The sequence below is a fragment of the Marmota monax genome, unplaced genomic scaffold (genome assembly GCF_021218885.2).
Source record: "Marmota monax isolate L192 unplaced genomic scaffold, Marmota_monax_Labrador192_F-V1.1 WCK01_AAM20220418_F8-fsc00140, whole genome shotgun sequence".
NCBI classification, from domain to species: domain Eukaryota; kingdom Metazoa; phylum Chordata; class Mammalia; order Rodentia; family Sciuridae; genus Marmota; species Marmota monax.
The window spans coordinates 4289546-4308900 of NW_026694256.1; the positions used below are offsets into that span (position 1 = coordinate 4289546).

The window sequence follows — 19355 nt, forward strand, 5'->3', positions numbered from 1 at the left end:
TGCAAAAACTTCCCTTTGTTATAGCTATGCTTGCAACATACTGACACACTCTTTTCTTGAGCCCACTGGGAGCTGACTAGTGATCTGATATCCTTATCCATATCCGACTACATGGATATGTGTATCTCCAGTACTTTGTTGAGCTTGAACATTCTTGTCCTCTTCACCTGTGCTGGTGCTGCATTTAACATGTTTCAGGGACTGCAAAGAGGTTGGCATATGCGTAGTAATGGCTATGTAATGGTCTTTTGTTAAGGCATCCTGAAACCTGTGTTTTTAATGCAGATGGAGTGTGTCCTAGGCAATGTAGATTACATTACCTTGCTGTGGGAATGACAGGACTTCTGTGAAATCCCCAAGTGTCCAATTGTTCCAGCTCCCATGAGCAGCCACCCTTGACAAAACAGAATTCATCCAGATTCCTCTGCTAATCTTGTGAAAGAAAAGAGGAAGTGTTGCTAGTGAGTCAGCTGCCTTCATTAGCAAGCATATACATGATTACCTTTTTCAGCCCAGAAAATTAAAAGAGCCTGGAAATTACTCTCTCTTCAATTTTCTTAATAGTGTTCCCTTGTACTTCTATGGGTTATAGGTTTCAAATGTCACAAAACATTGGAAAAAAAAATAGTCTCTATATTTGCATCACCTTTATAAAACTGAAAGCATTCACAACAAGTTTTGTATAGGAAAATAACAGCACACAAGTAAGATGGCTATTGAAGGGAGGGAGAGACTTTCACCTATAGAAGTGCTGTTGTTGGCTTAAACTGTCAAAATATTTTGTTAGAGCCTTACTGTACTAGATTTTCTGTTTACTCACATTTTTTACCAGTGAATATCTTAAATATTTTTATATTACAAAAGATGTGTTCATGATTATAAGTCAAAATGCATAAAAGGTACAAGAAATTCATTCATATTCTCCTTGTTTTATTTATCATTCACAAATAGGACTTTTATTCTTTAAACAAAATTGAGATCACATTACATTAATTTCTTTTCTCATTTTTTCCTTGCACTGTAAACATTTCTTTATAAATTTGTTTTATTTCACAGTGTGTCATGGACACAACTCCATAGGTAGATCTAACACATTTTTTTTTTAACTTGGCTGTATAAAATTCTATAGCACAGTATATGTAGTTCATTCACATTCTTTTCCTATTGAACTTTCACATTATTTTCAATGCTTTAATAAACCTTCTTATCAAGAAATTTAAATATCCCAGTTAAGAATTACACTATACAAAAAATTTGTATATCCAATGTACAAAATACAAAGAGAATTAGAAGCTCTTTTTCAATATAAGATTATATTCCTTTAACTTGTATCTTGCTCAAGGAATTGACTTTTTTATTTCATATATACAGCATTTAAATATTTAAAATAGTACATCTTAATTTTTTTTATATCTGTTGCTATTGGTAAAGCTCTATCCTTGTCCCTGGTACCAATCGAATACCAAAAACACAGTTTTGAGAAAAAAGTAAAAAGAAGGTTTATTGCTTTGCTAGCAAAGGAGAAACATAGGGGACTTCAGTCCCAGGGGTTGTGATTGTGTCCATCAGCAGGAACAGGGGGCTTTTAAAGAGGTGACTCAAAGGCAACAGTCCATGTGTTCTCTGTTGGAGTTGTATTCACTTGCTCATTTGGGAGATAGTCAATTCTGAGATCTTCCGGTGCCATCCCCAAAGTCTGGATTACTTCAGATTACTATGGTGGGTGTGTACTCAGGGACAGATACCTCTGCCTAGGATGAAGAAGAAAGGTAAAAATAAATTGCAGTGGCAGAGCAGCAACGGTTATATTCAAAGCATAAAGTGGACCACTGTTACATTGCTGTCTTCAGTTTTAAGATTTTGGACTTTGAGTTATCACACTGCTTTTCCAGGCTTATCATGGTTAACTTGTTTGGAGTTACACAGGGAGATTCTTCACATATATAAACACTTGCTCAAGGCTATAATGTACCATGTGGTGTTAACTGAGGACAGAGTGGAGCCTAAATATGGAGTCTGCTTCCAAACCACTGTCAGTCATTTGTCGGAAGCCATAGAGAAGAAATCTTAATTAAAATTCAAGTATCATGGCTACAGGGGCTCACAAGTTAATAAGATAGAGAAGAACATGTGAAATGGTAGTAATTTAGAAACTTATCTCTCTTTCTCTCCATATCCCCCGTAATTAAACACACACACACACACAAAACAAACAACAACAACAACAACAACTTTTTCCTATAAAAGTCAATGAAAAGCACAATACTAAAGGAGCTGTACATATGACTAGTTGCATATATCACAGGGATTTGGAAGATCATTTCTTGATAATCCATGTTATTTTTCTTTCAGAGTGAATTGAAACTGGATTTGTAGCCATTAATGCCAGATAAGCAGCTATGCAACTTTAAGTGAACCATTTAACCTCTCTGAGCCCTAGTTTTTACAGCTACAAAGTGAGGGTCATATTTTATACTTCATAGAATTATTGGGAGGTTTAAATCAGATAATAGATAATATAAGTGTTCATGCAGTATTGAAAAAAATGCTGGTTTCCCTCTTAAAATAACTCAAGGTCTCTAGTAGGAAGATTCTTATTGTTAAGATTAAATAGCATCCATAAAAGGATTGCACAATACACCTGTAATCCTAGCAGCTCAGGAGGCTCAGGCAGGATAATTGTGAGTTCAAAGCCCACCTCAGCAAAATTGAAGTGCTAAGCAAATCAGTGAGACCCTGTCTCTAAATAAAATACAAAATAGGGCTGGAGATGTGACTTGGTGGTCAAGTGGTTCCCCTGAGTTCAATCCTTGGTACTCCCCAAAAAAGAAGGGTTACAGAATAAAAAGAATGTAGTAAAATGTAAATAATCATGTCAAAAATCAAACACGTTAAACATTTTTATAGTTACAAAGAGTTCATATTATCTTATCTCATCTGTTTTTTAGCAGAATCCAAAGAGCCATAAAGGCTAATTGTTATGCCTAATATATATAGGGGAAAAAAAGTGTGACTTGTATAAATTAAATGGCCTGACCACTGTTACCTTACAAGTGTATAATGGAGTGAATTCTTTTTGACTAACCGCCCAGTGCTCTTTACATTACTCCAATCTATTTGTTCATGCTGGACAGTTGGCAAGTATCAAACAATTCAAAATCTAATGGATTCTGAGATTGTGTCTGAATGATACTTGGAAAAAGAAGACAACATCTAGAGTAGTAATGGACTGCCTCTTTTCTTGGTCATTTTCAGGATATTCCTGGCTTCTTGAGGACAATGCTAAGCTCAGTATACATTTTTTTAGGTGCTTTGGATCAAATGCATCATGTTTTTATCACTACATCACTTTGTTTCTAGCATTTTCTGAAGGTAGCTATTTGGAAAGGACTCCCTTCCAACTACTGTGAAAAGATTGGTTTCCTTTGTGTAGGCTAGGAATCACATATTCCTAAGTTCCACAAATGCTGAACTCCATCCTTTCTTGATCCTTAGGCCGTTTTGTGAACAGATGTAACCTTTCCTCCCACACATGCCTTCTTTTTCCCCTTTAAGAGTGCAAATGAACCTAGAGATGGATAGTATATCATACCTCTGTGCTCTCAGTGCCTGGCTAAAAATATAACATATGATAATTTCTTTAAAAATGCTTTTGCTTTTGAAATACTATTCCAAGTTAACTTTTTAGGAAAACTTTTTTTGAGGAAAAACATGTGAAAGAGGATCAGTTTTGAATGTGCCATAACACCTCCCTCCCTCCTTGTACTCATGTTGATCTCTTGAGAATTCTTTCTTGGGGACAATTCCCAGGAAAATAATGGATGTTGAGAAAAGTACTAGCAATTACCATGTCCACTTGAGGGCAAGACAGAGTAAAAGAGGTCCTAACTCTCTCTAACATAAACATGAATCTATTGAAAACTGGCTTCAAGGCCAGAACAGATGGAAGTACACAGCTCTCTGTGAGAAAGAGCCTTTTGAGAGAAAGTAGAATTTCTTATTTTCAAAGAGTAAGAAAAGAGCCTGTTTTGTTTACTCCCACAATTATAGTGATTTGGTTTCAGCCTAAACAAGCACCACAAGTAAATACTGGCAGGCAAAGTCTCTCTGAGAGCAGCCAAACAAATCAGTTTCATTTCCTTCCAAGCCCTGGTTTGGCTGATCCATCCATAGAAAAGCAGAACAAAAGGCAGGGCCTACTGCACCCTAATGTTCCAAGTGGCTCATTCAGCTCAGGAGTTATTTATAGTAATCTGGCTCCTGCAGAGGACTTCCTGCTCTATTCAGCAAATGGAAGCTCCAGGACCAAAGTGGTAGCCATAGCTGAGGGTGTAAGTGGTGCTTAGATCTGCTGGCTCATTTTGTTTTTGATCTAGCCATGCCTTTGGACCACTGTGGTGAACATTGCTCTCTGAACAGGCTCATCTTCTTCTTGTTGTGTTTATTCTATTTGTAGATGTTGCTATGAGGACAGATTCATCAAAAATGACTGATGTGGAGTCTGTGGTCACCAATTTTGCATCTTCAGCGAGGACAGGCCGCCGCAATGCCTTACCAGACATCCAGAGTTCAGCTGCCACTGGCGGAACCTCTGATTTGCCCCTCAAACTGGAGGCCCTCTCCATGAAAGAAGGTAGTGCTCGTAATCCTTGCAAAATCAGCAGTACTCCTGGCTTTTGTTTTGTTTTGTTTTTTGTTTGTTTGTTTTTGTTTTCTAAAACCTCTCAGGTCTTGTTTAAAGCTAAGTAGATTTTTCTGGCTTTCTGAAAGAAGACAAAAATTTCATCTTTTCATTTAATAGTATATATGGGAAAATAATATTCTATTTCTTTATTGAATGTATGTGATCATACACAGATCTAATAGAAATAGAGTTGAACAAAAATGATATTCCCTTTAAGGAACATACAAAATTGATTGAGAAGCACTCAGAAATGAAATAATTTTCTTTCTCCCATTCCTTAGCCAATCATTCTGGAAGCTTCTGCTTCATTGTAATATTCTACAATCCTTCCACTCCTTCTACTGAAGAAGTTTATTATTAATTCCAGATGAAATTTTTAAGGCGAATCTTTGGATAAAAACTGATCATTTTTCAACTAGTAGAACAAGTTAAGAAAACAGTGAGCTATCAAAGCAAAGAAGGAAAATCTGGGATCTTTTTCCTTATTATTTGCATACAGTTCCTATCGCTTCCTGAGTTTAGGCTTTTGAAAATAAAAATAAGGATATTGTTTTAGTCAGCTTTTTCATTGCTATGACCAAAAGACCCGACAAAAGCAATTTTAAGGAAGAAAAGTTTATTTAGGGGCTCACAGTTTCAGAGGTCTTAGTCCATAGAAAGGGGGCTTGAGATGAGGCAGAACATCATGGCAGAAGAGTGTAGTAGAGGAAAGCATCTGGGGACATGACACCAGGAAGGAGAGAGTGAGAGCACACCTCCCTTCATGGACAAAGTATAAACCCCAGTACAACTCCATCCACACATCTCCTCCATTCATACCCTACCTGCCCATAGTTACCACTCAGTTAATCCCTGCCAGGGAATTAATTGACTGTTGGGGTTCAGGCTCTCAGAACCCAATCATTTCACCTCTAAACCTTCTTGTATTTTCTCACAAATGAGCTTTTGGGGGATACCTAATATCTAAACTATAACATGTATTTTCAATAAAAGTATTAGAAGAAGCCCTTCACTTAAATGTGTGGATAAAGAGTAGAACTGGGGATGAACTTAATGCTAGAGCACTTGCTTGGCATGCATGAGGCCCTGGGTTCCTCATTATCTATAGTAATCTACCTCTTACAACTTGGTAAACCTCACAGGAGGACAATGATGCCTTATAACAAATCAGCACGAAGTGACAGAGGGTGGCATCCCAGAAAACTAGAAAGTCTCAAAATGCCTTTTCTTACCTCCACTCTTACTATTTATTTGATCCATCATTCATCTTAGTACCTACTACATGCTAGACATTCTAAGAGCTGGAGATATAGAAGTGAGTAAGGCAGTCATAAACTCCTGCTGTCTTACATCTTATATTGCAACAGGAGACTTAGATTATGAATAAAGAAATATATAAATTAAGAGTCAAAGAACTAAATTAGGATGGTGTGGTACAGTTACTGGGTGACTGTTTTAGATTGAGAAATTAGGGAAACCCTCTCTAAAGTCTGAAGAACAACTCTATATTTTGAATAACTGAATAATCCTGCCACCAGAAGACAGGAGGTAAGAGGTACACTCTGCAGAAGGAGCAGCTGGTAAAATGCTCATAGGGTGGAACCAAATGAATGTTGTCAAAAAATAAGAACTGGTCAACCATGGCTTGAGGGAAGCACATGATGGGAAAGGTTCTACAGGATGACTTTGGAGAGATTAGCCAGGGGTAGATCTTGTGGGATTTTAGAAATTTGGGTAAAGAAATAAACTTTCATTTTTGAGTGGGAGGATTTCAAATGGGGGAGTGAAATCTCATTTGGTGTTTTAAAATATTTACTCTGTTATGTGGAAAATGGATTGTAGGGAAGCAATAATTGAAATAGTGGGATCAGTGAAGCAATCCTCATTAGGAAATCTTTTCAGGCCAAATTAAACATTTAGACTTGCAAGAACACATTGGCACCATTCTACTCAGAGGTGTCCCGGTAAAGAAGCTTCAGCAGGCAAGCAGGGAAGTATCATGTAATCTTCTAATTCGGAAGCCCTTATAGGAATTCATATGGCAGACCTGGGAATTCATCTCTTGTGTCTCCTCCTCATGAAGTGAAAACTCAGCTGCAAAGAGACATGGTCAATAGGAGCAATGGGCTAGAAGCTGAGTCTCCCATGAGCTAATACTCCAACAAGTCCTTGAACACTGCTCTCTACTTCCCAGCTAAAGACATGCTCATTTATGAGAGTCACTGTCCACAGGGAAGCCCAGTGCTATGGTTTCCTATGAGGCACCTAGAGTTCATATCTAGATTTTCTTAATACAGATGTATTTTACCATTTGAGTCATATTTATCATAAGTTTAGAACCAGGCTGACATTGTACCTTAGTATGGTTTCCTGGGTAACAGAGCTAGAAAATTAATCCCGAGTCAAGTTTGCCCTTAGAGTAGGAGAAAGCATTTTTGCTAATCTTTACTCAAGGAGATATTGTTGTATAGTCCAATTAGAGATGATGGCTCAAAATAGATAGTAATGATGGAGAGAGGTGGGTGGGTTAGGAATAGGTTTTATAGGCAGACTTGCTAATGAATTGGATGTGGTGGAGATGCCTATGACAATTCTAAATGGCCATATTGAGTAAGCAATTGGATATGAAGTCCAGAGAAAACCATTTAAGATATGTATATTTTTGAGTGCTTGACCATGTAATTGTCAAAATATATTTTATACAATAGAGGAGAGTGTGCAAATGAAATTACCCAAAGGAATAGATTATCTTTCATGGGAGTACATTATCTTTCAATACATATGGAAAAATAAAGTAAAAAGGAGAAGGAAGCTTAGAAAGTCCTCCCTTTTATGCTTTTATTAGTGCATTATAATTATACATATTCATATTTGCTCCAATTAATTCCCCAGTAATTTCCTTTGCCTCCTCTCCTCCATCCCCTTCCTCCTGTTCCCCTTTCTATATTCTTGTTTCCATATATCCATATATATAATATATTACACATTTATATATATATAATATATTACACATTATATATAATATATATTATATCATATATTTATATATAATATATTACACATATATAATTATATATATATATAATTGGTGAATTGCAATTACACATAAAAGTGGAGTTCATTGTGACATATTCATACATGCATATAGCACAATTTGGTCAATTTTATTCCTGTTCTTTCCCTTTTCCTCTCTTCCTCCCTTCACCTTGATTGCTACCTCAACTCTACTGGCCTCCCTTGTGTTTTTATGAGATCTTCCCTGCCCCTTTTTAAATTCTGTTTTTCTCTATAGTTTCTAGAGATGAGAGAAAACACTCAACCCTGGATTTCCTGAGTCTGTCTTATTTTACTCAGCATGATGCTTGTTTTCCATTTGCATCCATTTACCAGCAAATGATATGATTTCATTCTTCTTTGTGACTGAGTAGAACTCCATTGTGTATATACACCACATTTTATTTATCCATTTCTCTATTGATTAACCCTTCAAGCAAGTTCAGTGGCTTGCCCAAACTCACAATTAGGTGACGGTAGAAACTCTGTTTCTAAGGCCATCGCCTTTCCTATTGTATCAACTTTTCTCATGGAAATTCTCTTGGATGTTAATATATCACATACAAAAATTATGCTGTGGTCAAATAAATTTGGAATTGCTGGCTTAGCCATGATTGGTGTTTTACCCTTCTCAGAATAAATAAAAACAAGGATTTTTATGAGTTTTCACTGCAGAGATTTTAACATGCACTTGTGCCTATAACACAGTAAGGATGGGACAAGCAGCCTCTTTGCCTCATTTCCTTGACCATCTTTGAAGAAGCATCTTACAGAATTATTGTTCTGTGAGGTACTCTGAAAGCATTGCACTACAGGTCATGATCTAACAAGGGGTGGTAAAAGCAATTGACACAAAGAAGAGTAAAAAACAGGGATAAAAATAGAAAAAAAGTGGATAATTCTGATTTATCTTAACCTATTTTATTAAAAGCATAACTCAGTAAATAGTTCAAGTACCTAAAAGATACATCATTGGATTCAGTAAATAATTTTTATATAAAATTATACAGGTTACCACTTACATAAATATAATTTTTTTTGTTTGTTTTCAGAGCTAGGATTCTGGAGAATAGAATCAACCCAGATAATTTAGGAGGCAAGATTTTCTTACTTTTCCCAAAGTTATTATTCATTAGGAGCATGAGAATGAGAAACAAGTGTTCAATAAGTTTATTCACATTTGAAATGAGTGGAACAAGTTTAAATGGAGAGTTTGATGTTTAAGACTTAGAGAAATTATGTTGAAGAAATATGTTAAAAGCATTTCACGACTACAGAACAATAACAGTAACTATCCTTGGAAGTGCATAATATTATATGCAAAACAACTATTTTGTTTGACTACTCTTTTTCTTTCATTAACATCAAATACACAGTTAAGAACAATTATAGCCTCTTTGAGTAGTTTGGTATTTTGTTTTATCTCCAGTCATCTTTGAATATACTTCTAAGCATGTGCTTTCATAATTCAATGCAAAAAGTGAGACTGGTAAAGAAGGAATTTGGAACCATGTTTCGTATTTTTAGCTGACAACCTGAACAAGATACTAGATTGTCAACTATCCTGCTAGTCCGCATCTAACCAGTATCATGAGTTTCTAGTTCATTTCACAGAAGGAGAACTTCTTCAGGGGCCTTCATATCACTATCACTCAAATTAGATAAAAATAATATTCTTTATGAACAAGAGTATAATTTACTTATTTGACTTAGAGAATAGTCAGTATTCTCTGGAACAAGAATATTAACAGAACTGACATTTCTTCTTAGAAAGTCATAATGCTTTCTAAGTAGTTTGCTCAGAACCAGAGATAGCAAATGTTGCTTAAATCATTCTAGGAATAATCTGACAATTTATATTTCATATGGGCCTAGAGTACCATTTCCTGTCAAGTCTGTTTTCCTGAGGGAGTTCTTTCAATGAACACTTATTAAGCACCAGCCATTTTTTTTTTTCAAAAGGCAAGTGAGTGTGACAGCTAAGACTCGGACTCTCTCTTGATCCTGATTCTTTTTGCAACTATTATCCCATTTCTGGTTTTGTTTATAGTAAAATTCTTTGAAAGGCTGTCTGCTTTTGTGTCTCCCGATGTTCTTCGCCCAATTCTTTCTCTAAGCCTAATACAATTAGGCTTAATTGTATTAACCACCCAACTGCTATTTCAAGCTCATGAACGACATTGTCTCTGCTAAAATCAGTGGTCCACTCTTCCTTTGCATCTTGCATATCTTTTAGCAGGTATATCATGATTATTGCTTCTTCCCTGAACCATTTTTCTTCCCTTAGCTTTCAGAACACTTTGCCCTCCTGGTTTTCTCTCTGTCTCACTGGCTGCCTCTCCTTGGCTTCTCCTTTCTCATCACCTCTGTCTCTTAATGGGTTGGAGGGTACCAGAACTCAGTCTTTGGACATCTTCTCTACCATTTCTCTAACACTTGTAATATCCAGTTTCTTGGGAATAATGGTCATCTTTCCAATAATTCAGATTTGTGCCTCTAGCCTGGAGCTCTCTTCAACTTCATGGTCTCATATAGCTGTCTAGTTGTCATCAGTGTTTACATATCTAATACAGACTCAAACTTAATGGGTATAAGAGCAAACTCCAGATATTCTTCCTAAAAGCTATTTTTCCTCCATCTTCCTCTTCTCAGTGAGTGGTAATTTTATAATTCCAGTTGATGAAATAAAAAATACTGGAATCATCCTTCTCTCCACTCTTTGTCTCACATTTTATATTTCATCCTTCAGCAAATACTATTGAAATTGGACCATAAAGCTGCCTATAACATATAGCTTCCTGCTACCTCTTGGATTCCATCTTCTGATTTTTATTCTTCACAATGTCCCACTAGGCAGTTCCTTTCTACACATTGCTGCCTTGGGCATCACTATTGTCTTTGCTTGAAATGTTCTTCTTCCTGCTGTCATAACTTCTCAATTCTACTCAAATCTCTCTTCCCAGTGAAGCATTCCCAGCTAATCCTATGTAAAACTGCAACCTCCAGCTCCAACATTTCTTGAAAACTCCTATTTCCTACCTTTGCTTCAATATCCTTACTGCCATTTAATTTCTCACATAACATACATTTTACTGATTTTGCTTATTGTCCATATCATTCACCTGAAGTTCTCTGAGAGCAGAATTTATGCTTCACATACAGTATGTGCTTAATAAATATTTGATGCATGAAAGTTGAAGTTCTGAATAGAGTCCATCAACTTTATCTTCAAAGATGCCACCGATTGGCAGGAGCAATTTGCAGGGACTAATAAAGATTTAGTGTTATTTTCAAATGGAAGAACAAAAGAGTGTACATTTTGAAGGATGGCAGGGAACAAGGTATGTTCAATAATTGAAATTGAAAAGACGTCTTTGTTAGTTTTCGATGGCAGTGATTTGAAGAAATGAAGGAGCCAGAGAAGGGGAAAGACAGATGACATGTAGTGGTGCAGGGTTGAAAGGGTGGAAGCAGGGGATGATCACTAGTCCACTTCTAGATGAGGCAAAAGGGTTTGGGATCATGAAGTTATTAGGCCTGGGTAGGAGGAGCAGGAGCAGAGCCAGCTCCAAACGTGTGCAACAGGGCAGTTACACAGGGCACTGGGCTCCTGAGAGACCTGCACTACTCTTGCCATTGAAAGCTTTCAGAATTTATGAACAAGTTTGCTGCATTTTCACTTTTCATGGGGTGCTGGTAAAATACAAAACCAATGCTTAGAAGTACTTTCCCTGTAATAGGAGGAAGAACATGACGAGTAAGCACAGATTACAGAGGGTTTTAGAGATTTAATGGCAATAGAGCTCCTATCTGATGACTTTGGTTTAATTTTTCCTGTGAAGTAGAAAGTCGAGTCATCTAGGTCGGTTTCAGTGGTACACGCCTGTAATCCCAATAGCTAGGGAGGCTGAGGCAGGAGGATCATGAGTTCAAAGCCAGCCTTAGCAGCAGCAAGCTACTAAGTAATTCAGTGAAACCCTGTCTCTAAATAAAATACAAAATAGGGCTGAGGGTATGGCTCAGTGGTCAAGTGCCCCTGAGTATCAAAGAAGAAAGGAAGGAAGGAAGGAGAGAGAGAGAGAGAGAGAGAGAGAGAGAGAGAGAGAGAGAGAGAGAAAGAGGAGTCATCTAAATGCAAAGGGAGTAAAAGGTATGAAGAACCTAGAGAAAACAAAATGTAGCACAGGGAGGTGGTTAAGGTGTGGCTCATGGAGCCATTTGGCTTGGGTCCAAGTTGTCACTCTGTCACTTACTCTATGACTTTGGGCAGTCATTTAACCTGTTTGTGCTTCAGTTTACTATTTGTAAATAGAGATTGTAATCACACCTTAAGAGACTTTCTGACTTTCTGACACTTAACAACTATAGACTAGAAGAGAAAATTGATTAGGAGAAAGTAGATCCCCAAACCTGCTCCTTCATATAGTTTCATGTCTGGATTGAAGACAAAATATGTGCTCGTCAAGTATAAAATGATTAGGGTAGGTAAAGGAAAAAACAACTCATATATATATATATATATATATATATATATTACCTTTTATATTATATATCATATTACATATATAAATATAAATTTATCTTTTTTTTCCAGATGAAAAAAAGAAAGATGAAGAAACAACCAAAGACCAATTGGAAAATCCCCCAAATGAAGAAAAATGAAGGCTGATAACTAAGAGTGCTGAATTTATGCACGTTGAAAGACTTAGTGAATATGTTTTCCTGAGATGTTTGATCTGGTGGTAACTGTGGTGACATGTGTCATTAGATAATTTTGTTGTGGCGCTATTCATCTGGATTGCAACCATGATGTCCAATGTAGGTTATTAAATGGTAGGTTACTTACAAATTGCATCCAAGGGGAAAGTTAAGAAAGTATGAGCACTTAAATACATATCATTGTCTGTAAACCCAACAAAATTCACTGTCCTCTCACAGATTTATTTAGCCAGATATATATTAAATTCCATTTTTATGGGGATAGAGAAGAGGTTTATTGACAAGTACAAACCAAACACTATTATTTTAAAACTTTGTAGACTTTGTAGGAAATTATATTTTGGGGATAAGAAGGAATAATAGTAAAAAATCACATAGATGGAGTATGTTTATTTTTAATCAAAATTGTACCAGATTTTTCCCCACCTTAAAAAAATTTTTGAAAATATTGTAAAAGTTTAACAATATAAGCATTTATAGGATGTTTTTGTCTGATATTTTGCGTCTATTCTGTGCACACTGTGATTTTTCATGTGAATCCTTAGAATGTAACATTTGTGACAAATTGTTTATATGGAACACGCCTATTAAATGAATTTCACTCTCTTCTTTAACTATGATATATGTACATGTGTGTATATTTTATTTTAATGTGAGTTATATTAAATCCTTTACTAGTCTCTTTACAATGTCTTTTATTATTCTTAGGGCTTTTGTGTATGTATTATATCTAAATTTCCTCAGGAATGCAGATCTTACTTTTGATATCTTTCCTAAAGTAGCTTAACAAAACAGTAAACACTTAAGTATTTGATCAATAATCTAAGTGGAGATAGCAAAACACATGCTTTTAACATGTATTTAAGCACATATTTTAAAAGGATCAAAAACAAACCAAAGCATTAGTAAGTTTTGATTTATTAAGTATTTTATGAAAATAATAGACTTCTGGTTTTTAAAAATGTTGATTTAAATTAATTTATTTTCATTTTCAGATACAAGGCATGCAATTATAATTTGTGGACTTAATCTGTATATGTTAAGAAAATAAACTCTTTCACTAAAGAACTTTGTTGCCAATATAAGTCTCCTTCATTTTGTGTTCTGAAGTATGCCACATGGGATATGGTGATGCATTCTGAAGGATGAAGTTAATAGTCTTTACAGCATAAATCACCTCCTGCTTATTATTTTATTGACAAATCCTACCCTTAAGTGTTATATTTTTCATAGGGATGTATTTCAAATAATTTTGATTGTTTTAAGTTCTCCAATATAAATTTTTTAAAAATAATATTTTAGGTGCAGTGCTAATTTAATATTCATTAAAATGTATTATAGCCTTAAAATTGTTTTTCTGAAGGTTGATGACATGAGATTGAGTTACAGTATGAAAAAAGATGAGAAAAGAAGGGTGGCTTTCAATGTGGGTAGGGAGCAGTATGTCCGCTCTAGGACATTTGGCAATGTCTGGAGACTTAGCAGGCCTGGGAGAGAGGGAGCTACTGGCACCTAGTGGGCAAAGGCCAGGTGTGCTGCCAAGCAGCAAAGCATACAATAACCCTATAGGACAGTCCCACAGCATAAAATTACCAGTGTGTTAATAGTGCTGAGGTTCAGAAACTCTAGAGTTAAACCTGAAGAACGGTGGATTTTGGAATCTGATCACCTGGGTTTGAATTCTAGCTCTGCTAAACACTAGCTGTGTGATCTTGGGCATTTTACATCATTTTTCTAAGTCTCAGTTGTATCTCTGGAATGGTATTAAAATTAGTGCATACTTTATGTGGTGGGTGAAAGCAGTAAATGAAATGGCAAAACAATTGAATAATGACTGGTAAAACAATTATTTAGTAAACACTGGCTATACCACCATCATATGCATATACATATATATGTATATGCATATCTCCAAGGTGTGAGTTATTGACAGAATATTTGCCAACAGAAGGATTCCACCCCCACCCTTAGGAGCCCAGACTAAGCAGAATAATATGCCAGTAGTATTTTAAAGTAAAACTGGGTTCACTTCTCAATAGTTTTATTATTTAAAAAATTCAAGCCATTTGTGGAGAAACTAGGGTACTTTGCTGTAGCAAGTAGTTACTTTCAACAAAGCTACCTCCTTGGTGCTTATTAAAGAATGACTCTGTGCCCATTTTTGCCATTGTCTTTGTACAAGACACCCACTTTACCTAATAGGTAGAAAGTCTTAATACTGTTAGATAACAAGGCTAAAAAGGAACAATAAAGCTCTAAAAAGAGACTATCTGAAAACTTAACTCTGTTCAAGGAAATAAAAAGAAGAACATGCTAGAAACCCATTTTGTGTTGTGAATCCTGAGATGTTTTTGTACTCTGGGCAGGAAAGGTTTGAACTCTCTTAAATGTGAGTGTCTATAGAGGTAGGTGTCTAACTTGCAAATGGAGATAATGTATTCACTTTCCTTTTGCTAGTTCAAGTCGTTTGAACCTCTTGGACAGATAGTGTAAAGAGATAGAGAAAACAGAATAAGAGAAAGATGCTTCTGGAGTTTCTAATCTGTTGTCCTGTCTATGGAACCTGGCAACTTGAAAGTATTAGCTTTGCCATTTGCTCTCATAACTCTGTTTTGAGTTATTTTACTCTGTACTTCCATTTCTTCAATGTGAAAACTAGTGAATTATTACAAGGATTAAATGAGTGAGTACTGGCAAATTGCAAAGCTAATGCCTGACACAAAGCAAAAACTATTATTATTTGCCAAAAAACATAGGGTCACAGATACTTTAAGAAGATTAACTTAGATCTATTGATTGTTCACCACATTGTTGCCCAAACAGATTTTTCTCCTCTTCCTTTACTCTCCTTTCTATTAGTAGCATGCCCTTGGCTAAAAGTAGGGCTGATTATCAGTGAATTCTCTCTATATATATTTTGAGTTATTAATGACAACTCTTGGAACATCAAAAATCTGCAGTTAGAAGACAGAAATATTGGCCCAAACAAAGGTTGAAACAGGAATTGCTATTAGCTGTAAAAAATCCTCAGATGGCTTTCTTATTAAGCACCCATCAACAGGAATAATTATTTTAGCCAATCTTGAGTGATTACTGATTACTAAGTGCCAAGTAGATCCCTTTGAAGTTTCATAAAAATAATAATAAAGAATAGTCATTCATGTTTTTCATTTTATTGATATAAAAAATGGATTCTGGGGATGCCCTTGAGAATTCACAGAGAAAAAATAGCAAAGGTGATCAAGGACAGGGCGCTGAGAGCAAAGATGTGCATTGCTTCTATTGCACTAACTGGTAGTCTCTGTCAACACCAATTCACTCAGTTTAGTTTTATTAAATTTGTTGGAATTCCAGTTAGAGTTTCTAGGAAAATTGCAAAGCTGTATATGGGAAGTATAAGGCATTAGCTGTCAAGAAGCACTCATATCTTGGCACAAGTGATTTTATTCAGGTTTATTTTTTCTTCCACTTTTTCATATATTCCAGAGTAGGATTTAGACAGCAAAGACCATATCATTTAATTTGCCATTAACCTTTAGGATCCTGAAGGAATAGAAAGTTTGTGAGAAGGCCATGGCTCTTCTTTTTGAAGTGAGGCAGCACTTGGAAAAGGTAAGGGGAAAAAGTCTGGATGGAAATAAAGATAAGTACTGTAGTCAAATTCAAACTTGATTCCTTCCACCTGTGGTCTGGAGCTGCCCAGGACCATGAAAAGAGCACAGTGACATTTTGAGAGTGTGTTCATCAGCTTTCCATTACTGAGAAAAAATACTTGAGAAAATAAACTTGAAATGAGGAAAAGTTTATTTGGGCTCACAGAGATTTTAGTCCATGGGCACTTAGCCCTGTTGCTTTGGGCCTGTGAATTGACAGTACATCACGGTGGAGCACATGGGAGAGTGAACCTCATGACAGCTGGGAAGCAAAAAGAGGAAGGGGCTGGAGTTCAACTACCTCGTTAAAGGGCATGACCCCAATGACCTAGCTTCCCTCTACTAGGCCCCACCTGCTAATGGTTCCATCTCTTCCCAGTAGTTGACCTTTGGAGGACATTCAAGATCCAAATTACAGGAGAGGGAACCACAAAAGTATCGTTATGAATTAACTCCGAATATTTTTAAAGAGGGACCTAATAGGCAAATAAGATAATCTCATTGACTCTCTGTTGTTATACTTTAGGGAGAAATACTATTTTTCAAAATTGAGGGGGCAGAGAAGCCTCTGAAGTGCCAGCTGGGACCAGGGGGTGGGGGTGGGGTAGACTACTGTGGCCTCAGCAAGACATTAAGAAACAAAAGTCTTTCTGCACTTGAGAGTCTAGGGAACTAAATTTGGCAGCTCTGTGAAACCTCTCACAGTGCTTTAGAAATATTAGGCATTCAAATAATCCTGTTTTATAATAAAATTTCACCTAAATTCCAAAATTGGATTTCCAATAGTGGAAGGAATTTGATTTTTAAATCTTTCCTTTCTTTGATGTCCTTATATTGTAGAGAACAATAGACAAAAAAGCATTGAACTGTCGATATATGTATATTTGGTTCTAGGATTTTGACTTAAATTTGACCTAAATTGACTATGTACCTTTGGGTAAATTATTTTGCTCTTGGTTAGTCTTCACCGCTAATGTGTGAGAATTCCTGAGTTGACACTAGGGGGTGCCCTCACCACATCTCTTACCCACAAAAGTCCAATTTAAGTCAAGTTTGCCTGAGGTTTCCAGCTTGTGTGTTTTACTAACTCTGCTACAGGGGTTGGTCAAGATTATTGCAAAAACAAAACAATAACCCCCAAACTGCAGTATTTTCAAACACATCTTTCTGAGAGACAGTTTATTTTATTTTATTTTATTTTTTTAATTTTTATTTATTATTTTTATTTTTTTTTATTGGTTGTTCAAAACATTATAAAGCTCTTGACATATCATATTTCATACATTAGATTCAAGTTGGTTATGAACTCCCAATTTTACCCCAAATACAGATTGCAGAATCACATCGGTTACACATCCACATTTTTACATAATGCCCTATTAGTAACTGTTGTATTCTGCTACCTTTCCTATCCTCTACCATCCCCCCTCCCTCCCCTCCCATCTTCTCTCTCTACCCCATCCACTGTAATTCATATCTCTCTGAGAGACAGTTTAGAAATGAAATTAAAATAGAAAGTGTTCTAATCCCTGGCTAGTGTTTTTTGTTTGTTTTGGTTTTGTATAACCTATATTCTTAGGTACCAAAAGAGGGTGTTGTAATACCCTTATTCAGACTATAAGAGCTACGCCTTTTTCTTCTATTTAACAGAGTGTTTCTTTTTCTGTATAACAGAGCCAACTGGATCCTTTAATAATAATAATAATAATAATAATAATAATAATAATAATAATAATAATAGATAGCTATGTACAAATGTTTTATTCATTAAAGCCAAATTACAAATAATTAGGAATTCTCTAAAATCTTAACAATTCAAAAAAGGCCTTTGATGTCTTTCAAGTTAAAAGTGTTACTTTCATTCATGACTTTTAAGCTTTGAAAAGTCCCTGAGAGCTTAAACCAAAGTAAATGGTATGTGAATGCGTGGCTTTATTCTTGACTTAATTTAGAAGATCTTCTATTACATTACAGTTTCCCCTTCTGCTTTGGAGAAGGATGGGTCACATAAAAACAGAATGGAGGTCAATTAAGTGATTATTCCTGGTCTTCAAAGGTCAGGAAGGGAAATTGGGAACATTTTTTTCCCACAAATCTCACTGTATATTGTGTGGGAAAGTTGATGCATAAGGGGTCGCTGCCAAGTAGTTTTGGCAAGTAACTGCTGCTGGTAGGAGGCTCTGGGCACAGCTTCTGGTATCTCTGGAGTCTTTTCCATGGACAAGAAGATCCTTGCTTAGTGACAGGCCACATGTGACAGTGAGGGAAGAGACAGATAATAACAGCTAGCATTTAATATACGTTAAAAAAACTATTCCCAGTGTTTTATATTTACTTAATCTATTTAATTCTCACAATAGCCTCATACATTAAAAAACACACCCAGAGAAGTATTTGCCCAAGGATATTCTAGTAAAAGGCAAAGTCAAGTTTCAAAGTGAGCCAGGATAGCTTCAAAATCTGTGCTTTCAACCACTAAGCTCCATCATCCCCTCAAATGACAGCAAAAGTGGTCACTATGTGCCATAGTGGTTACGCTGCCAGAAACTATTCTGAGAATTTTACCTATGTGGACTCTTAATTCTCACAACAATCTCATGATGTGGCTATTAATATTGTCCCTATTTTACAGTCAAGGAAACTGGCATGGGTCAGTTAAAAAGTTAAGGAGCTGAGAGTATGCTTAATTAAAGAGCAAGCTGCTTCCTATTGAAGTCCCCATGAAGGCTACTGGGAGGTGCAGACTTCAGCTCTGTTTTCCCCCACCTTGGGTTTCCTTGGGTTTCTCTTACTTCTATTGATGCCTCCCTCTGCAGGCTTCCCTGAATTGCACTGGCTTTCTTTTAAGGAGTTGTTGCTCTAAGCATGGCAATGAGCTTGGTTTTGGTGACTATTATAGGTAGGATTTCCAAAAAATATAATACTAAATATATACAGAGAACAATACACACTTGACTCCCTCTGCCCTGAGGGCTGCACTTTGAGAAAAGTGCTCCTTTACAACATTCTGGGGGCAGCTTCACAGATGCTTACTGTGTCCAGAAACCAGCCTGCTCTCCTTGGGTACCATCCCTCTACCAGTTTTCTGTGCAGTCACATAACCAAGATGGCCTTGAGTCTCCTTCTCAGGTGTTGTTCCTACTAGATGGTGATTAACAAAAGAACAATCTTACTCTTCTAGTGAGAACATCTGCTTCCCACAGCAATGAATATTTAGGTGATTCACCAAGAGACAGTGAGGTAGA

General features: G+C 36.2%; 1 protein-coding gene across 7 annotated transcripts in view; it reads left to right on the plus strand.

Annotated features, from left to right (window-relative positions):
* The window catches only part of Pkib (cAMP-dependent protein kinase inhibitor beta), a 107437-nt gene extending 93912 nt beyond the window's left edge, over positions 1-13525 (plus strand). For 6 of the 7 annotated variants that reach the window (XM_058586261.1, XM_046466999.2, XM_046467001.2 and 3 more), the window contains 2 exons: positions 4457-4633; positions 12333-13525. In XM_058586261.1, coding sequence (XP_058442244.1) covers positions 4457-4633; positions 12333-12400 — 245 coding nt within the window. In that variant the 3' untranslated portion in view covers positions 12401-13525. Of the gene's footprint in view, positions 1-4205; positions 4332-4456; positions 4634-12332 lie in introns of those variants that run through there. The other variant, XM_046467002.2, reaches the window with a different exon arrangement.
* The last annotated feature ends 5830 nt before the right edge of the window (positions 13526-19355 follow it).